At 43.2% G+C, this 17467-nt stretch overlaps 1 protein-coding gene across 5 annotated transcripts in view; it reads right to left on the bottom strand.

Annotated features, from left to right (window-relative positions):
- Positions 1-3422, bottom strand: part of C9 (complement C9) — a 64471-nt gene extending 61049 nt beyond the window's left edge. For all 5 annotated transcript variants that reach the window (XR_009690573.1, XR_009690572.1, XR_009690574.1 and 2 more), the window contains exon 1: positions 3264-3422. Coding sequence is in view for 2 of the 5 variants with exons in the window: in XM_061129896.1 (XP_060985879.1) it covers positions 3264-3340 (77 nt within the window). In the remaining 3 variants the exon portion in view is untranslated. The remainder of the gene's footprint in view (positions 1-3263) is intronic.
- Positions 3423-17467: the final 14045 nt, after the last annotated feature.

Here is a 17467-nt window from a genome sequence, read left to right as displayed (position 1 = left end):
ATCTCATGAAAACTTTTCAGTGTTTATTTGTTAATTTTTTGATCTTTGCTGCTGCTGCTGCTGCTAAGTTGCTTCAGTCATGTCTGACTCTGTGCGACCCCATGGACAGCAGCCCACCAGGCTCCTGTGTCCAAGGGATTCTCTAGGCAAGAATAGTGGAGTGGGTTGCCATTTCCTTCTCCATTTGCTCTTTGAACCATGTAAATATTTTGTTTTTTACAAATGAAAAGGAAGAAACTAACAATAGCTATACTCATAGCACTCTCACTGTGTGCTGGTCACTGTGCTAGGCACATTGCATTTGTTATCTTGGCTTTCTCACAGGTCACGTTGTAATTTCCCTTGTGCAGGTGCTAGGAACAGGTTTAGAGAAGTTAAGGAATTTGCCGAGGGTCACATAGCTAGTACACTGTGAACCTCAAACTCAAGCTGCCTGGCTCTGGAACCTACATTGTGAGCTGTTATACTATTGTACAGGGTTTTTTTTTTTTTTAATATTTCTCGTCTACCTTGGGAGTCACAAGAGATGATGTGCCATGACCTAGTCTCATAGGCACGATCGTGTTTGCAAACAAATGATCACTGAAAATCCCCAATGGTTCACCAGTTGCAATAGCAATCGCTTCAGAGACTGCTTCACTTGCAGTGTCTCTCCCCTGAAGGCTGAAGTTCCTCCCCTCCTCTCCTAAACCAGAAAGCATATTGAAGTGAAAGGAATACCAAGGTTATTACTTGAAGGAACACTTCACATTTATTGAGTTCTTACAGCATGCTGCGCACAGATATTGTAAGTCAATTATAGGTATAAAGATTTAATGTCTACATCGAACCTTATTAGATAAGAACCATTATTTTCACTGGGGCTTCCCAGGTGGTGCTAGTGGTAAAGAACCTGCCTGCCAATGCAGGAGACATAAGAGATGCAGTTCGGTCCCTGGGTTGGGAAGATCCCCTGTAGGAAGGCATGGCAACCCACTCCAATATTCTTGCCTGGAAAATCCCCATGGACAGAGGATCCTGGCAGGCTACAGTCCATGCGGTTGCAGAGTCGGACATGACTGAATAACTAAGCACACACGTGTGTGCGCGTGCACACACACACACACATCGTCTTACAGATGAAGGAACCAAGCTATGCAGAGGTTGAGTAGCAGTTCAGAAAAGTTGGCCAGAGTTATATGGTTAGTAAGTAAGTAATGGCACCTCAACTTGAGCTTGAAAAGTCTGGCTCCAGAAGATTGCTCTGTTCTGATCAAATTTGTACTTTAAAGTTGCTTGCAAAATTCATTTCTTTGGCTGAACTATGTGTCTCACTCCATGACCAGTCTGAACACTCTGTTTGACTTCAACCCTGTATCAAAGGGCTGAGCACGGTGTTCGGAACGGGGCAGCCTTACCACCCTCCTGAGGGCATGGCAATGAGAGTGACTGCAGGCCAACCCCAGCCAGTGGTGCAGCTGCTCAGAGCTGGGGGGCAGCCAAGGGGTCTTTCTGGTCCTCTCTGAAACTGCAGGGCATGACCAGAACCTACGGGATCCCAACTTCAAAGCCATGGAAGCCTTCCCAGCGGCCTCTCATTCTTGATCAGCAGGAGTCACGATCAAGGAATGTGGGTTGTTTAAATTATTTTTTAACTTAAGAAAGGGTCAGTACAAGAGGGCTAAAACAACTTTCAGTAACTGCCTTCTCCAAACTCCTTTGTACCTGATGCCCAGTAAATGCAAATAATGCTTCTTAGATAATATGGGAAGAGGTAGTGATGGGATGAAGGAAAGCCTGGTGAAGCACTTCACCCAAGCCCGGGCTGGTCTGTGTAGCGTGTCTGTGTGTCCCCTCCTGGACAATGCAGCCATGTGAGCAAACACTGCATGTCTGATGGGGCCCAGACAGAATGGTAGCCTCCACGCCAACTGGGAGGCAGGCAGTGATGTGCTTGAGATGGGCACCAGCACCCACATGGAAGTTGGTGAACCTGAGAGTCAAATGGGCTTCCCAGGTGGCTCAGTGGTAAAGAATCCACTTGCCAATGCAGGAGACCTGAGTTAGATCCCTCCAGGGTCAGGAAGATCCCTTGGAGAAGGAACTGGCAATCCACTCCAGTATCCTTGTCTGGAGAATCGTACGGAGAGAGGAGTCTGGTGGGCTACAGTTCACGGGACGGCAAAAAGTTGGACATGACTGAGCGACTGAACACCACCACTGAGTCATATGACCGAAGGGAAATTGAATACAGGTCACAGTCACATTGGGTAGATGGACAGTGTAGTTGATTTCCCCAGGCTGTGTTGTCAAAGGGTGGGATATTTTAATGCTGTCACCAGATGGGATCGTGCTGTATCAGACGACACAGGACTGTGCGTTCTCTAACCATTCTGAATTACAGCGTAGGTAGTTAATAAGCACATCTTGTTTGGTTGGTTTATTTCCTGGATTGGTTTGGAATGGGCTTCCTGTTCCCAATTAGGATCAGAGCAAAAGAAGAGAAAGTGTCTTTGCTGGAAGCCTGGCCTACAGGTCTGCACCATGGTGATTCTTCCTGAATGGAAGAAAACACTCCCCTAAACCTAAAGACAAAATGTGTGCCTCTGGATACCTCTTGGGATGTCAAGGAAGAGAAGAAAAATGGCCAACCTCTGCCTGGTGTGGAGGCAAAGGCAGGATGTAGCCACTTATTGAGAGTGTTAGACATGGAGGCAGAGTGAGGGAGAGATTTATTTCCTTAAATAACTTCTCAGACCCTAGATACTGATGCGTGCATATGTGCTAGTCGTTTGCGACCCAGTGGACTAGACCACCAGGCTCCTCTGTCCATGGAATTCTCCAGGCAAGGATACTGGAGTGGGTTGCCATGCTCTCCTCCAGGGGGTTTTCCCAACCCAGGGCTCAAACCTGCATTTCCTGCATTGCAGGCAGATTCTTTACCGCTGAGCCACCAGGGAAGCCCCCTAGAAACTGATAAACCCAGGTTTATTATATCCTAGTAAAAACCAGCTTTGCTTCTTCAGTCCAGTATTTGAAGACTATCTCAGCCTTAACATTTGAATACTTTGTTTAAAAGAAATCCCTGGAAACGGCAGCAGGTTTCCTGAAAAACTCTGAAAGACATACCTGAGCTTTTTCTCATTCTTTTTCAAAGTTTAGATTCTCTGGTTCCATATCTTAATGTGAGTGAAAAAGTTTTACCTGCTTTGCTGCTATAGAAGCAGACCCTGAAATGGCAAAGCCCGCAGGGAAATTCCAGAGAGAGAGAGAAAATGACTCACCTGGGAGTGGGCCCCGCTCTCAGGAGACTTATTTCTAGAATGCATATTACAAAGGCGAACCTCTGGTCGGCAGACATTTTCACTAGCGAGACAGCTCCCGGAGTGGAATGGCCAGAGAGTTCCTGGAAGACACTTATTTGCAAAGGACTGGGGAACAATTATTGTTTGTTTTTGCTCAGTATTATCTTTAGAATTGGGCTTCCTGGGTGCCAAAGTCCAATCAAAGGAGAGTCATTTCGTAACTCGGGGCCTACCATTTTTGGCCAGGAGTGTATATATCAGTTGTATATTCAAGCGAGGAGCCCGTGACTGCTAAATAGCTGAGATGTGTTGAAAACAAAAACCCAACAGACAACTCCAGTGGTTCTCATTTTTGGAGACTCTGGGCGGGATCATGTGGGACTGTGTAATTTGGGGGAAAAAGGTCTGTGGATAATTTTTATAGAGGCAGAAACTCAAAATTAGTAAAAGAATTGCACTGACTAGAAACAGAGTTACAGACATAGCTGTTGCCCTCTGAGGGTGAACTGTGTGGTATTTCCACATGGACAGATCTTAAAATGCATCTACAAACTGACATCTTTTTATAAGTGAAGTGAGTCATTTTGAAGAATCCAGGTACATTCCCTAAGGCCTTTCCAATATCTTCCAGAAGAACATGGTGTCTTTATCTAAGAAGCACACCTGTCAGCAAGGTAGATTCTAAGATGGAATTACTTGCTCCAACCCATCAGAAAGAATTTTTTCCCCTCATTTTCACATTCTTCAGAACTTGTGAAAAGGGCAGGCTATTTTGGAAGTACTGGAGAAGGGGGATATCACAGTTGCTTTTAAAACACTGGTTGCACAAGAGAATGACTTGGGGGACCTGTGAATAAACACTGATGGCAGCCCACTCTCATCTGATACTAATAATTGATCCAGGATGGGACCCTGAATCAACATTTTAAAAAATTTTATTTATTTTTGGCTGTGTTAGGTCTTCGTTGCTTTGCTTGGGCTTTCTCTAGTTGTGGCGAGAGGGGGCTACTCTTCATTGCGGTGCTCGGGCTTCTCATTGCAGTGGCTTCTCTTGCTGACAGCACAGGCTCAGGAGTTGTGGCACACAGGCTTAGTTGTTCCATGACATGTGGAATCTTCCTGGGCCAGGGATTGAACCCATGTCCTCTGCATTGGCAGGTGGATTCTTATCCACTGTGCCCCTGGGGTCGTCTTGCATCAGTATTTTTAAAATTTTGCTGGGTCATTCAAATGTGTGACCAGGGCTGAGATTTTGAATGATCACCTTGAGAAGAAACACAGGAGGTACAATACGTTATTGATGTTTTAAAAATTTGCTGACACTTAAGGGGACTTCATGGGCTTCCTTGATAGTTCTGCAGATAAAGAATCCTCCTGCAATGCGGGAGACCCCAATTTGATTCCTGGGTTGGGAAGATGCCCTGGAGGAGGGCATGGCAACCCACTCCAGTATTCTTGCCTGGAGAATCCCCATGGACAGAGGAGCCTGGTGGGCTACAGTCCATGGAGTTAGAGTCAGACAGGGCTGAGCAACTAAGCGCAGCATAGCACAAGCGGACTTCATAAGTATTCATTAATTAAAAATAAGCAAATTTCAAATACTAGTACTTACCAAGCCCGGCAAAACACAGAGTAGAGTTGGGGAGGTAACAAACATAGAGCTAGTTTTCCAGTACTGCCTACCTTTGGCATCTTCTCTATTATTTTACCTAGAGTAAGAGTTAACTACTTTCATCACCCGTTCTTGCCCCCTCTTATAAAAACTTTATTTTCTTTTTTATACAGAGCAAGAGCTTTCTCATGGGATTAGTTTCATCCATTCCTGAGTCTGCTGTGTACACAGTCAATTGTAGATCTTGCAGAATTATGTAGATCTTGCAGAATTATGTAGATCTTTCAGAATTGCCAAGTAATAAAGCAATTCAAACATGTGTGATGACACTTGTACCTACATTGACGAATAAATTTTGCCCAAAGGACTCTGCTTGGAAATACTTGCTAATGACAAGTGGGCTGTATCTAGATAGTGTAAATCTTTCAGATATAATGGAGGAGTGCTGAACCCCCTCTCTTACATGGCCTCTCTGAACCCTGTCAGGATATTTGTGGAAAGAAGGACTTGGAAGCAGGCATGGTAGAATGATGCTTTATGCTAATTAGACTTAAAGCTAATTGTTTAGACTTTGTGATAACTGACTCATCAATTAGATGTAACTGGAGATTGAAAGGGCTTCCCAGGTGGCGCTAGTGGTAAAGAATCCACCTGTCAATTCTTGAGACCTAAGAGATGCTGGTTCGATCCCTGAGTTGGGAAGATCCCCTAGAGAGGGCATAGCAACCTACTCCAGTACTCCTGACTAAAGAATCCATGGACAGAGTAGCCTGGCAGGCTACAGTCCATAGGGTTGCACGGAGTCAGACATGACTGAAGTGATTAAGCAGCAGCAGGAGATTGAAAACTCCCCTCTCTCCTTGGAAACTGACTCACTGGAGGTGGAAATGGATAGGGGTATTTCTTAGCTGATTGGTTTAAATATTGAATTGCTTTGTAGAAGTTATTTTTTCCCCCATGGTTCAGGAAAAATGTAATGAAGCAAAGCAAAGTATAATAATAATGTACTGTATTAATAATAATTATAAAAATATAGTATGTTTTACATTTTTGTAGCATTTTTTACTCTTCTTTGCCCGTAACAGCTATCATGCATCAGACATTTTTTGAAATGAGATTTGTGTTTCCATGTGTATCTCAAGGAAATGAGGCATCGTGATGCATTGGATCAGAGAAATGAAAATGATAGCATTTAAAATTTGTGTAACACTTAGTGGCTTCCAAAGAACAGGATGAATAAATGTTTATGGAACTTCTCTAATGTGCCACATTGTATATGTGTCATCTTATGTAATCCTCAAGATAACCCATTTTACAGTTGAGGAAGTTGAGGTTCACTGAGATAACCTCATTTGTCCAGCATCACCCACCCTCAGTGCTGGGTAGCTGGCATTTGAACTTGGTGAATCTTAGGCTTTTCTCACCACATCATCAGTTCTGTTGGTACTATTCTAATTCGTCTGGTCTTGTGCTCAGTCGGGTCCAACTCTTTGCAATTCCCTGGACTGTAGCCTGCCAAGATCTTCTTGGTCCTCAAGGAACATGAGATTTCCCAGGCAAGAATACTGGAGTGGGCTGCCATTTCCTCCTCCAGGAGATCTTTCTGACCCAGGGATTGAATCCGTGGGTTTCATTTTACCACATGGGTCTTCCTTTACCTTCAACTTGTTGCAGCCTGCCTTTTACTCCACTGAAGACCTTCATATTACTGAGTCTGAGGTACATTTTTCTGTCCTTGTCTTTGTCTCATAGAAGCATTTGACCCTACTGGCTGCTCTTATGCTTGAAAGTTCTCTGTTTCTTTGGCTTTTATGATACAACATTTCCTGTTCTTCCACTTTTCATTTGTTAACTCCTCTCCCTTGACGGTCAGGGAAGTCTGGCGTGCTATGGTCCTTGGGGTCACAAAGAGTCAGGCACGACTTAGTGACTGAACAACTCCCGTGTCCATCAGATGCTCCTGTCAGATGCTCCTTGTCCATCCAGCAGATGCTACTATTCCCTTGGGAGGAGGGGGTGGGGGTGGGGGAATCTGTCCTTTGCCTTCTTTCCTCAATCTGTACCTACTCTTCTTATCTACTCTTAAGGGTACATCCATCATTTAGAACCAGCAGTCTCAAGAGGTGGTCTGTTGGAACCAGAAGTCTCAAAAGACGGTCTGTTGAAACTCCTTTACCAAAATCTTCTGGGTTCTTGTTTTGAAAGTATAGATATCTGGAAGTGATCATTTTAAAAGATGTAAAATATATTGTGTTACTTTCCAGCTTAATAATCTTCAAGTACTTCTAAGAAATGGATTTTAATTTTTTTGTGTTAAGTTGAACTGATCATGTCTAAAATCAAATGTAAACTTCTTGCCCTCTCTCTGTCAAGGAAGTTCTTATTATATTCCTTATTTTGTTAATGAGTCACCATTTCCTTGTTTTTCTGTTTCTATATCTCAAAGTCATCTTTGTATTTTATTGCATTATGATTCTGATAGTGTATGAAATATTAAGCAGTTACTTCATAGTTATTTTATAGTTACCGAATGATCGGTTGATTTCATTTGTTTCAGTTATTTACATATTTGGCTTTGGAACTTGAGACTTTGACAAAAAGGAACTAGTGTTTGAGGACCAAACTATATACAGACTTATTAGTTAACAATATGTAAACCCAGGTAAATAGAATAAGGGATGATGCTTTGCAAATCTTAAATTCTCTTTAATTTTATCTTTTAAAATCATGCTTTCTTGACACTTCACAATTTCAGGGCTGTTCACTGAGGCATGCCTAGGGAGGATGGTAAAATACAGAAGCAATTGATCACCTGTGAATCTCAAAGCAGTGTGGACAGCACAGGTGATAGTACAGAGAATGTTGTTCCTCAAAGATTATAAGAAGGAAGGAACTAGAAGTGAGAGGAGCAGGCTTGGAGATGTGTGCTCTGAGTCCTGTTTCAGGCCAGAATGAGGCCAATATGTTAAGCAGATTGAGGTCAAAGACAGATGCTTCTGTCCTTGCCATTTTGAACTCTGGGAGAACAACTTCCAGACTTTCTCAGTTTGGGGGAAAAAGCTAACTTGAAATAAAAGTGTTTGTGCTGTGTGTTTGGGCAGAGAAGGAGCGTTTGATCTGGCTTTCTAAGTTTCTTTGCCGTGTGTCACAGCAGGTATTTGTTCCCCTCTGTCCTGAGGAGGTTCCCCTGGAGGAGGGCATGACAATCCACTCCAGTATTCTTGCCTGGAGAATCCCCATGGGCAGCGGAGCCTGGGGGGCTACAGTCAGTCCATAGGGTCGCACAGAGTCGGACACAACTGAAGCGACTTCGCATGCATGCATGCATGTCCTGAGGAGGGATGGGGTGGGTAGTGTCAAGTTTGCTGTGTCAAGGGCAAAGTGACTTTGGAGGTGAGAGCAGGGATAGGAAAGCATTTACAGTCGGATCTCAGGAGTCTAGCATCAGTGAGGGCCAAGGTGAGGGTCCAGGCAGCAGGGTGGTCCACCAGGTCCTATAGACTCCCCCAATTTCATGAAGAAGAACAGATCCGACATTCTTCAGTCAACAATTCTAGCTACAGATACTAAGATGTTAGTGCCCAGGTAAATGAGATATTACAGCATAATGCTGTAAATACTGGAAGGAGGATTGTTTAAGGACCTGACTGAGGGTCTAAACTTCTTTCTCAACACCTCCCTCCACATCCCCCAGAAAACTAAACAGCATCGTGGAGAAGAGCAGGAAGAAGGGGAAGAAATCTAAAACACTGTGCACGTATGAGAAAGAGATAGTGTTACCTGGCACAGAAAGCCTGAGGACTGGATTGATGTTCTAGGACCCGACTCTGCATCCAGGAGAGTGGAGACTTGTAAGGAAGAACAGATTCATAGGAATAAAAGAAGAAGGAAAGGAAGGGAGGGAAGGAGAAAGAAAGGAAGGAAAGAAGAGACAAAAGAATGTGGATACATTTTTCTATCTGCATTTGAGTGTGAAAGTGAAAGTGTTAGTCCCTCAGTCGTATCTGACTCTTTGTGACCCCATGCACTGTAGCCCGCCAGGCTTCTCTGTCTATGGGGATTCACCAGGCAAGAATACTGCAATGTGTTGCCTTTTCCTTCTCCAGGGGATCTTACCAATCCAGGGATCCAACCCAGGTCTCCTGCATTGCACAGAGTCTTTACCATCTGAACCACCAGGGAAGCACCTGAATACAGTATAAGCAAAATTTTGTCTTCTCTAGACATGTTTTACTAATCCTTCTTCTCTAGGTATGGGGCTAGCCCATAACTATAGATGATTTAAGTCAGGAACTTCATCTTGTTTCTGGTCCAGCATTGTCTTCATTTTTTACCTCTCTACTGACTTGAGCTTTTCCTCGTCTTGGGGTTTTGTATGACTCATTGATGGACTGTAAGAAATCTTCCTGCTTTGAGTTCACCTGGTCAGTTTCCATTCTTTATAAGTCTAGAGTTTGTGTTTATCAAATTAGAAGTTGAAGAAAGTTGCCACCACTGAAGAACTGAGGAGGAGAGAGTAAGAAAGCACTATAAAGGAAGAACAATTAAACCATCTGTCATCAACCCTTAGCTTTGATCCACTTCATGAAGAACGTGATACGTTAACTGGATGCTGGGTTGTAATAAAATTGTGCAATTTTGTAACGGTAGTGCTGTTATAAAATGTGTGAACTTATGTGAACAGCTTTCTTCACTGACTGTGAACCATGCACCTGGTCTGACCATGAGATGAGGCAGGAGAGTTTGCTATTTACAATGTAGAAGAAATTGGAAGAATATTACTCACAACTCATTACTCACTGTGAGCAGTCTGATTAAAAATACTTCAACATGCTGATGGGAAATATCTGAATTAGAATAAACTGAGCTTGAGGTTAAGTTGGTTGTTGCATTTGTAACAGCCAAAAATTTACGCTTTGAAGTGATAATTTATTTTATCCTGAAAAATGAGCTCTGAAAGAGCCAAAGGAAAAAATGCATGAAAAAAAATTTTTTTTCATTCAATTTTGTAAGCATTTTGGTTAGAGGACGTGGAAGAGGAGAGAACTACTGTAGAGACGATACAGTCTGGGTAAATATAAGACATGCCAGTCTAATGACAATGACACCAGTTTTTGGAGGGAGTGGAGTGGGTAAGTGGTTCTCTCGAGGTTAAGTGCAAGGACTCTGGGCCCGGGGTTGGGTTTCCACTTCAGCCACTTCCTGGCTCTGCGACTTTTGGGCAATGACTCAAGTTCTTTGTACCTCGGTGTCCTTTTCTATGAAATGTTTGCAGTCAGTAGCAGCAGCCCACTTCATAGAATCAATATGAAATTAAATTGCTTATTGTTATGCTCTCAGAAGAGCTTCTGCCCATGATAAATGCTGGGTAGGTGTTTGCTGTTATCATTCCACGACTTCTGTGGACCATCCCTGAATCCACTATTCGTGCTTTTCAAGTCTGGTAGTGTTGTGCTTGCGGTGAAGTGAAATGAATAATTGCAAAGCTGTTTAGAAAGTAATTACTCAGGAGTTTCACAGTCCTCCCCTCAGGATCCCTTCAACTGAAATGGCACATCCCTTTGAGTTCAAATTAGGTTCGTATTAGCATTAAAGCCTCCCAGGCAGAGACTTGTAGTTCCCCGCCCCCTTCTGTTTTGTTCTGTTTGGTAACCTCCTGGCATTAACACACAGAGACTAGTCCTCTGCATTCTTTAGCTTCTACTTGCTAGTCAAAGTGCCTCACTATTAACTTTGCTGAATATGCTCTCTAACTGTGCTTCTCTTCTGCCCTGAGGGTGTTGTGGAGTCAAAGACTGCCTCCACCTGCATTGGGAGGTCAGCCAACTTGGGGTTAAACAATGACCCAGGCTTGTGGGAAGCACATTAGCTAATCCATCATCCATTTCTAAGCTCTCTGGCCAGGACTGGCTTCAAGACCATGTGAGACAGCCCAGGGCTCAGCACTCAGGCAGGCCTCAGGCTTGGGTTAATGCTCCTGCAGCTGCCATCTTGAAATTCTGAATTTTACGCTGGGACGCTTGTTTTGAAAAGTTAAGTTTGATGGTAAAGTGGAACATGTGCACAAGCAGAAGAAATATGCACTGTGTGTTCCTCCTTCCATGGCACCCCATTTGCACAGAGTGTTTATGTTGCCCTGTGAGCATAGGATTCAAGGATTCAAGTGGATTTATGATGTGTGGGAGTTCAGTGAATCAAAGTAAAAGTGAGTATAAGGTGAGACATAACACACATTATGTTTAATACTGAGTAAGTGGGGGGTCACGTGGGGATGGGGGCTAGGTGACACTGACAGCCCTGAGCGGTCACACTCTCTGAACCAGAACTTGCTTCCAACACACACCTGCATGTGTGCTCAGTCATGTCTGACTCTTTGCAACCCTATGGACTGTAGCCTGCCAGGCTCCTCTGTCCATGGGATTTTCCACACACAGAACTCCACAAATGACCAGGAAACATCAATAAAGGAACACTTTATTACTAGTGTTCCTTCTGTGCATTAGCGTCTATGTCACACTGGAAGTGATGGTTGGGTGGCATCACCGACTCTATTGACATGAGTTTGAGTAAGCTCTGGGAGTTGGTGATGGATAGGGAAGCCTGGCATGCTGCAGGCAGTGGGGTCGCAAAGAGTTGGACATGACTGAATGACTGAACTGAACTGAACACTGAAAGTAACAACATAGAAGGAAAGAAAAAGATAGGGCAACACTTAGTTTCTTTTCTTCTGTCTTTTTCACTCATAAGTGAGACATGCTGGTGAGATGCACATGTATCAAGAAGTGAATTAAAGACAATTGAGCTAATTCTGTACCGTGTTTCTAATGGTTCTGGTAGGAATGAAATGCATGCAAAAGAGGGCAGGAGGAGAAGGGGCGACAGAGGATGAGATGATTGGATGGCATCACTGACTCAATGGACATGAGTTGAGCAAATTCCAGGAGATAGTGAAGGACAGGAAGCCTGGCCTGCTGCAGTCCATGGGGTCACAAAGAGTCGGACATGACTGAGTGACTGAATAATAGCAACATGTGTATATATGACTTATGAAATATGAATTGTACAATTTCAGTGATTCCACATATGAATGAAAGCTTACAGGCAAAATTCATACTAATGTTTTAACATTTTAATTTTTCTTTACTTAGAACAACATTAAATGGCACACAGAATACATCATGTTAAGAGAGAGATTTCATAAGAAAGGAGAGAGCTTTATATTTTACTGCCTTCAATAGCACTTTTACCTTGCTATTTGAACAATGGAGATTCCTCCATCTGTGTTTTGCCCTGGGGCCCACGAATGATACAGCCAGCCCTGCCTCTCCTCAACTCCTTTTACTATGCTTTATGCTCAGTAGTTCAATCGTGTCTGACTCTTTGCAACACCATGGACTGTAGCACCCCCCCTGCCCCGCTCCCCAGGCTCCTCTGTCCATAAAACTCTCCAGACAAGAATACTTGAGTGGTTTGCCATTCTGGTAAAGCTAAAAACTTGGTTTCCCAGCCTCCCTTGCACCTCACCATGACCATTTGACCACATTCTGACCAATGAGCCATAGTTGCAATTCACTAGAAAGCCTTTGGGAAAACTGAAATGCTTGGTATGAGGAGCAGATATTGACTGTACCACCTTTCCACTCTGCTTTCCTTGAATGGTTAACATCCTACTCAAGAGCTACACAGCCATCTTGTGACCATTAAGGAACAAACTGAAGAGCAGAAAGCCAAAGCTACAAAAGTTGGAGTGAAAACTTAAGAGTCTGTATCCTTGAGGGTCTTGTTGATTTGCTGAGGCAGCATCAGCAGCCATCAATCTAGACTTTTATGGGGAAAAAAAAAAACCCTATTAATTTTAGCCACTATGAGCCTTTCCATTACTATTGTCTGTTGATTACCAGTGGACATGTGGGCCAGTAACTGCCTGCCTTGCCCAAGGTCTTTCATCAGAAAGAGGCAGTTCCTCCTGTTTTTAGCCCTCTTGTTTCCACCATCGAGACTCAGTGAACCAGGTTCACTGGCCAGTGAGGGAGACTGGAAGGCAAATGTCACACTGACCCTTCTTTCCCTTCCTCCTCCTTCTCTGCTAGCTCCTGTGCGCCAACACTGCCCTCAAACAACAGGTTCTGTGATGATCCATCAGTGTAAGTAAGAACCTGGTGGAGGCAGCCTCAGACATACTCCAGAAACATCCCAAATCCAGCCTCAGCCCAGTTGGTTCACCCTGTAACTTTTGGAACAGCAATCATTTTCCTTTCTTACAAGTAAAGTAAGATAATAGGGACTGAAGTCAAGCATACACAAGAATACCCAGAAGAACTATACAAAAAAGATCTTAATGATTCAGATAACCATGGTGGTGTGATCACTCATCTAGAGCCAGACATCCTGGAATGAGAAGACAAGTGGGCCTTAGAAAGCATCACTACAAACAAAGCTAGTGGAGGTGATGGAATTCCAGTCGAGCTATTTCAAATCCTAAAAGATGATGCTGTGAAAGTGCTGCACTTAATATGTCAGCAAATTTGGAAAACTCAGCAGTGGCCACAGGACTGGAAAAGGTCAGTTTTCATTCCAATCCCAAAGAAAGACAATGCCAAAGAATGCTCAAACTGCCGCATAATTGCAGTCATCTCACATGCTAGTAAAGTAATGCTCAAAATTCTCCAAGCCAGGCTTCAACAGTACATGAACCGTGAACTTCCAGATGTTCAAGCTGGATTTAGAAAAGGCAGAGGAACCAGAGATCAAATTGCAAACATCCACTGGATCATTGAAAAAGCAAGAGCGTTCCAGAAAAACATCTACTTCTACTTTATTGACTATGCCAAAGCCTTTGACTGTGTGGATCACAACAAACTGTGGAAAATTCTTCAAGAGATGGGAATACCAGAACACCTGACCTGCCTCCTGAGAAATCTGTATTCAGGTCAAGAGGCAACAGAACTGGACATGGAACAACAGACTGGTTCCAAATCGGGAAAGGAGTACATCAAGGCTGTATATTGTCACCCTGCTTATTTAACTTATATGCAGAGTACATCATGAGAAATGCTGGACCGGAAGAAGCAGAAGCTGCAATCAAGATTGCAGGAAGAAATATCAATAACCTCAGATATGCAGATGACACCACCCTTATGGCAGAAAGTAAGGAACTGAAGAGCTTCTTGATGAAAGTGAAAGAGAAGAGTGAAAAAGTTGGCTTAAAACTCAACATTCAGAAAACTAAGTTCATAGCATCTGGTCCCATCACTCCATGGCAAATATGTGGGGAAACAATGGAAACAGTGAGAAACTTTATTTTTTTGGACTCCAAAATCACTGCAGATGGTGACTGCAGCCATGAAATCAAAAGGCGTTTGCTCCTTGGAAGAAAAGCTATGACCAACCTAGACAACATATTAAAAAGCAGAGATATTACTTTGCCAACACAGGTCCATCTAGTCAAAGTTTTTCCAGTAGTCATGTATGGATGTGAGAGTTGGACTATACGGAAAGTTGAGCATGGAAAAATTGATGCTTTTGAACTGTGGTGTTGGAGAAGACTCTTGAGAGTCCCTTGGACAGGAAGGAGATCCAACCAGTCCATCCCAAAGGAAATCAGTCCTGAATATTTATTGGAAGGACTGATGCTGAAGCTGAAATTCCAATATTTTGGCCACCTGATGGGAAGAACTGATTCACTGGAAAAGACCCTGATGCTGGGAAAGATTGAAGGTGGGAGGAGAACTGGATGACAGAGGATGAGATAGTTGGATGGGATCACCGACTCAATGGACATGAGTTTGAGTAGGCTCCGGGAGTTGATGATGGACAGGGAAGCCTTGTGTGCTGTAGTCCATGGGGTCACAAAGAGTCAAACATGACTGAGCAACTGAACTGAACTGAACTGAACTGAACTGAAGTCAAGCAAATAAAAATGAATTGACAGAAAACTCCACAGGGAAAACTCAGTCATGAAGACTTACAGAGGTGAGATTTTTTTCCTTTTCTTTTATAACCACATCATCTTTGGTCATGACAGAAGCCCAGTTTCCTTGCCTCTGAGTGGCCACCACAGTTGTCTCCTTGGAGACTGGCACTTGTATGATCTTCAGCACATGGTAGAGGTCTAGTAAATTAAGCACATTCCAGAGAAGCACGAGAGAATGAGGGGCTAAGTCCCTCATCGAGTGAGATGATGCAAGACTGAGCCTTGTTCATCAGCACTGCTGTAATTAGGACCCATTAAGAGGGCTGCTGCCACCACAGCCTGTGTGTGCCTACATTTGGCATAACAACTTAGAACATGAGACTTAGTTGTTTTTAACAGAAGGGAGTTTGTTAAAACATAACATTTCCCAGCAATAATCTAGTGTTTTATTATTTAGCAATCTCCTCCAAAGGTTATAATAGCTTAACTATTTACCAAGGACTGTTGGGGAGCTCTTGTCTTTCACTAGGAGACTTTATATTGAACCTATTCCAGGAATACGGGTCAGAGTCCTCACTCATCAGTTTATTGCAGGGTCAAGCAAATGCCTGAGTTAGCTACATCCTCTATTCTTTCCCCTTCCTGCTGTCAGCACAGTAAAGACACAGAATCACACTCTGGTTCTTGAGACACAATGCTAATACTTTGATAGAGGAATTTGAAACCACTGATTGAAAAGATCTCCCTACATAGCTGAATAAGACCTCAATAGCCAGAGTGTGGTCACGTGACCACTTCTAGGTACAAGGGAGGCTGGGAGATCAAGCGTTCAGCTTTACCAACTTTTATAGTAAAGGTAGTTAAGAAACACAGTTTTACAGTAATATACCATGGAAACCACTCACTTGAAGAATTGAAGCGGATTTAGCCATTTTAAAGCACAGTGCCATTCTCAGATGAGCTGGAACAGTAATAGATCCCATCTTGCTGAATCACAGTGGCAAGAGAATGAAGTTATATTGTGTAAATGGTAAAGTACTTCACAAATGCAAGATTATTTTGAAAAAATTAATACCTTCTCTCTTTGTATCAGCTATGTGTGAGAGATTGGAAGGCACATTGGCTGTTAAAGTACAGCTTTTAGCTTAGATTTATGTGATGCTTCAATGAAACCCTCTTCCAAGGCTAACAGTTTTACCCTAAAAGCTGAATTCCCGGCTTACAGGTGTAAACACCACTGCTACTGTGCTGTGCTGTGCTTAGTCACTCCATCATGTCTGACTCTTTGCAGCCTCCAAGGACTGTAGCCCACCAGGCTCCGCTGTCCATGAGGATTCTCCAGACAAGAACACTAGAATGGGTTGCCATTCCCTCCTCCAGGGCATCTTCCCAACACAGGGATTGAATCCAGGTCTCCAGCATTGCAGGTGGATTCTTTACCATCTGAGCCACCAGGGAAGCCCAAACTACTGGAGTGTGTAGATTATCCCTTTTCCAGTGCATCTTCCTGACCCAAGAATCAAACCGGGGTCTTTTCATTGCAGGCGGATTCTTTACCAACTGAGCTACCAGGGAAGCTACTGCTGCTACTAAGAGACTCTAAAGAGGTCTGTTTCCACTTCACAGGGACACTTCAGGAGGCACCTCCCTCTGCTTGGTTAACAGTAGTTCCTACTGCACTGAAGTGAATGTCATCCCCTTGTACACACGAGCAAGGGTTAACCTCTGGCAAGAGCTTGCTTAAACCACATGGAAATATCACACAGGTTCAATGGGTTAGATACACTGCAGAGTATTTGGATACAATGTGTAATTTGTGCAACATATTCTTATCAGCAGCCCTTTCCAGCTCATCTGTGGTTTACTGGAAGCTGCTTATGTGTGGAGTCTGTTTCTCTATATTCTACTCAGAAACAGATCAAATGTTTCCGTTAGAAGGAAAGGTAAGACAGTACTATCAAATATCTCAGAACAGTAAATGCCAATCAATGACACTTATTCTGTCAAGTTCATCTGATTTACCTGGAGATGTCAAGTTTAATACCAAGACTTCTATTCTACACTCAAGCAGTGTCTGCCTTGGGGTCATCTGTTATGTAGCTCTAGGTCTTGAAATGAATGAGAGCCTTGAATGTCTTTTTTTTTTTTTAATAGGGGAGAGTGTTTAAGAGTGTCCTAGTGCTAAAGACATTTGACCATCAGCTTGCCCATCTCACTTAGAAACTTAGAAGCTCTTCTGAGTAGCTTACAGCAGCTTGAACCAGTCCACAGAGCTGTGTTTTGATGAAGTCAAACATTGCTGAATAAAGAACAGGGGAGGAAAGGGTAAAAGGCATGAACCAATAGTTCACTAATGAATGATTTTTATACTAGACATAATTGAGGTTGTTTTGGCATAGGTCTTATCCACTGGACTCCCATTAAACTCCCAGGAAAGGAGAATGTATAGGTCTAAGAGAGGAAAATTGAGTCTTGAAAGGCATCAGATATTAATTTACTTATGGTCCTATTTCACAGATTTCTACTTTTTTATTTTGGTGGCAATCCAGAATGTGTTATAATTAACATTTGCTCACCTTACACTAGTATATGTTATATCTTGACCCTATCACACCAACCCAAAGCAGCAGTCAAATGAACTGACGGTAACACATGAGA

Source organism: Dama dama, chromosome 25 (genome assembly GCF_033118175.1).
Source record: "Dama dama isolate Ldn47 chromosome 25, ASM3311817v1, whole genome shotgun sequence".
In the NCBI taxonomy this organism is placed as follows: domain Eukaryota; kingdom Metazoa; phylum Chordata; class Mammalia; order Artiodactyla; family Cervidae; genus Dama; species Dama dama.
The sequence above is the reverse complement of the archived record's forward strand: the minus strand, read 5'-3'. Positions and strand labels throughout refer to the sequence as shown.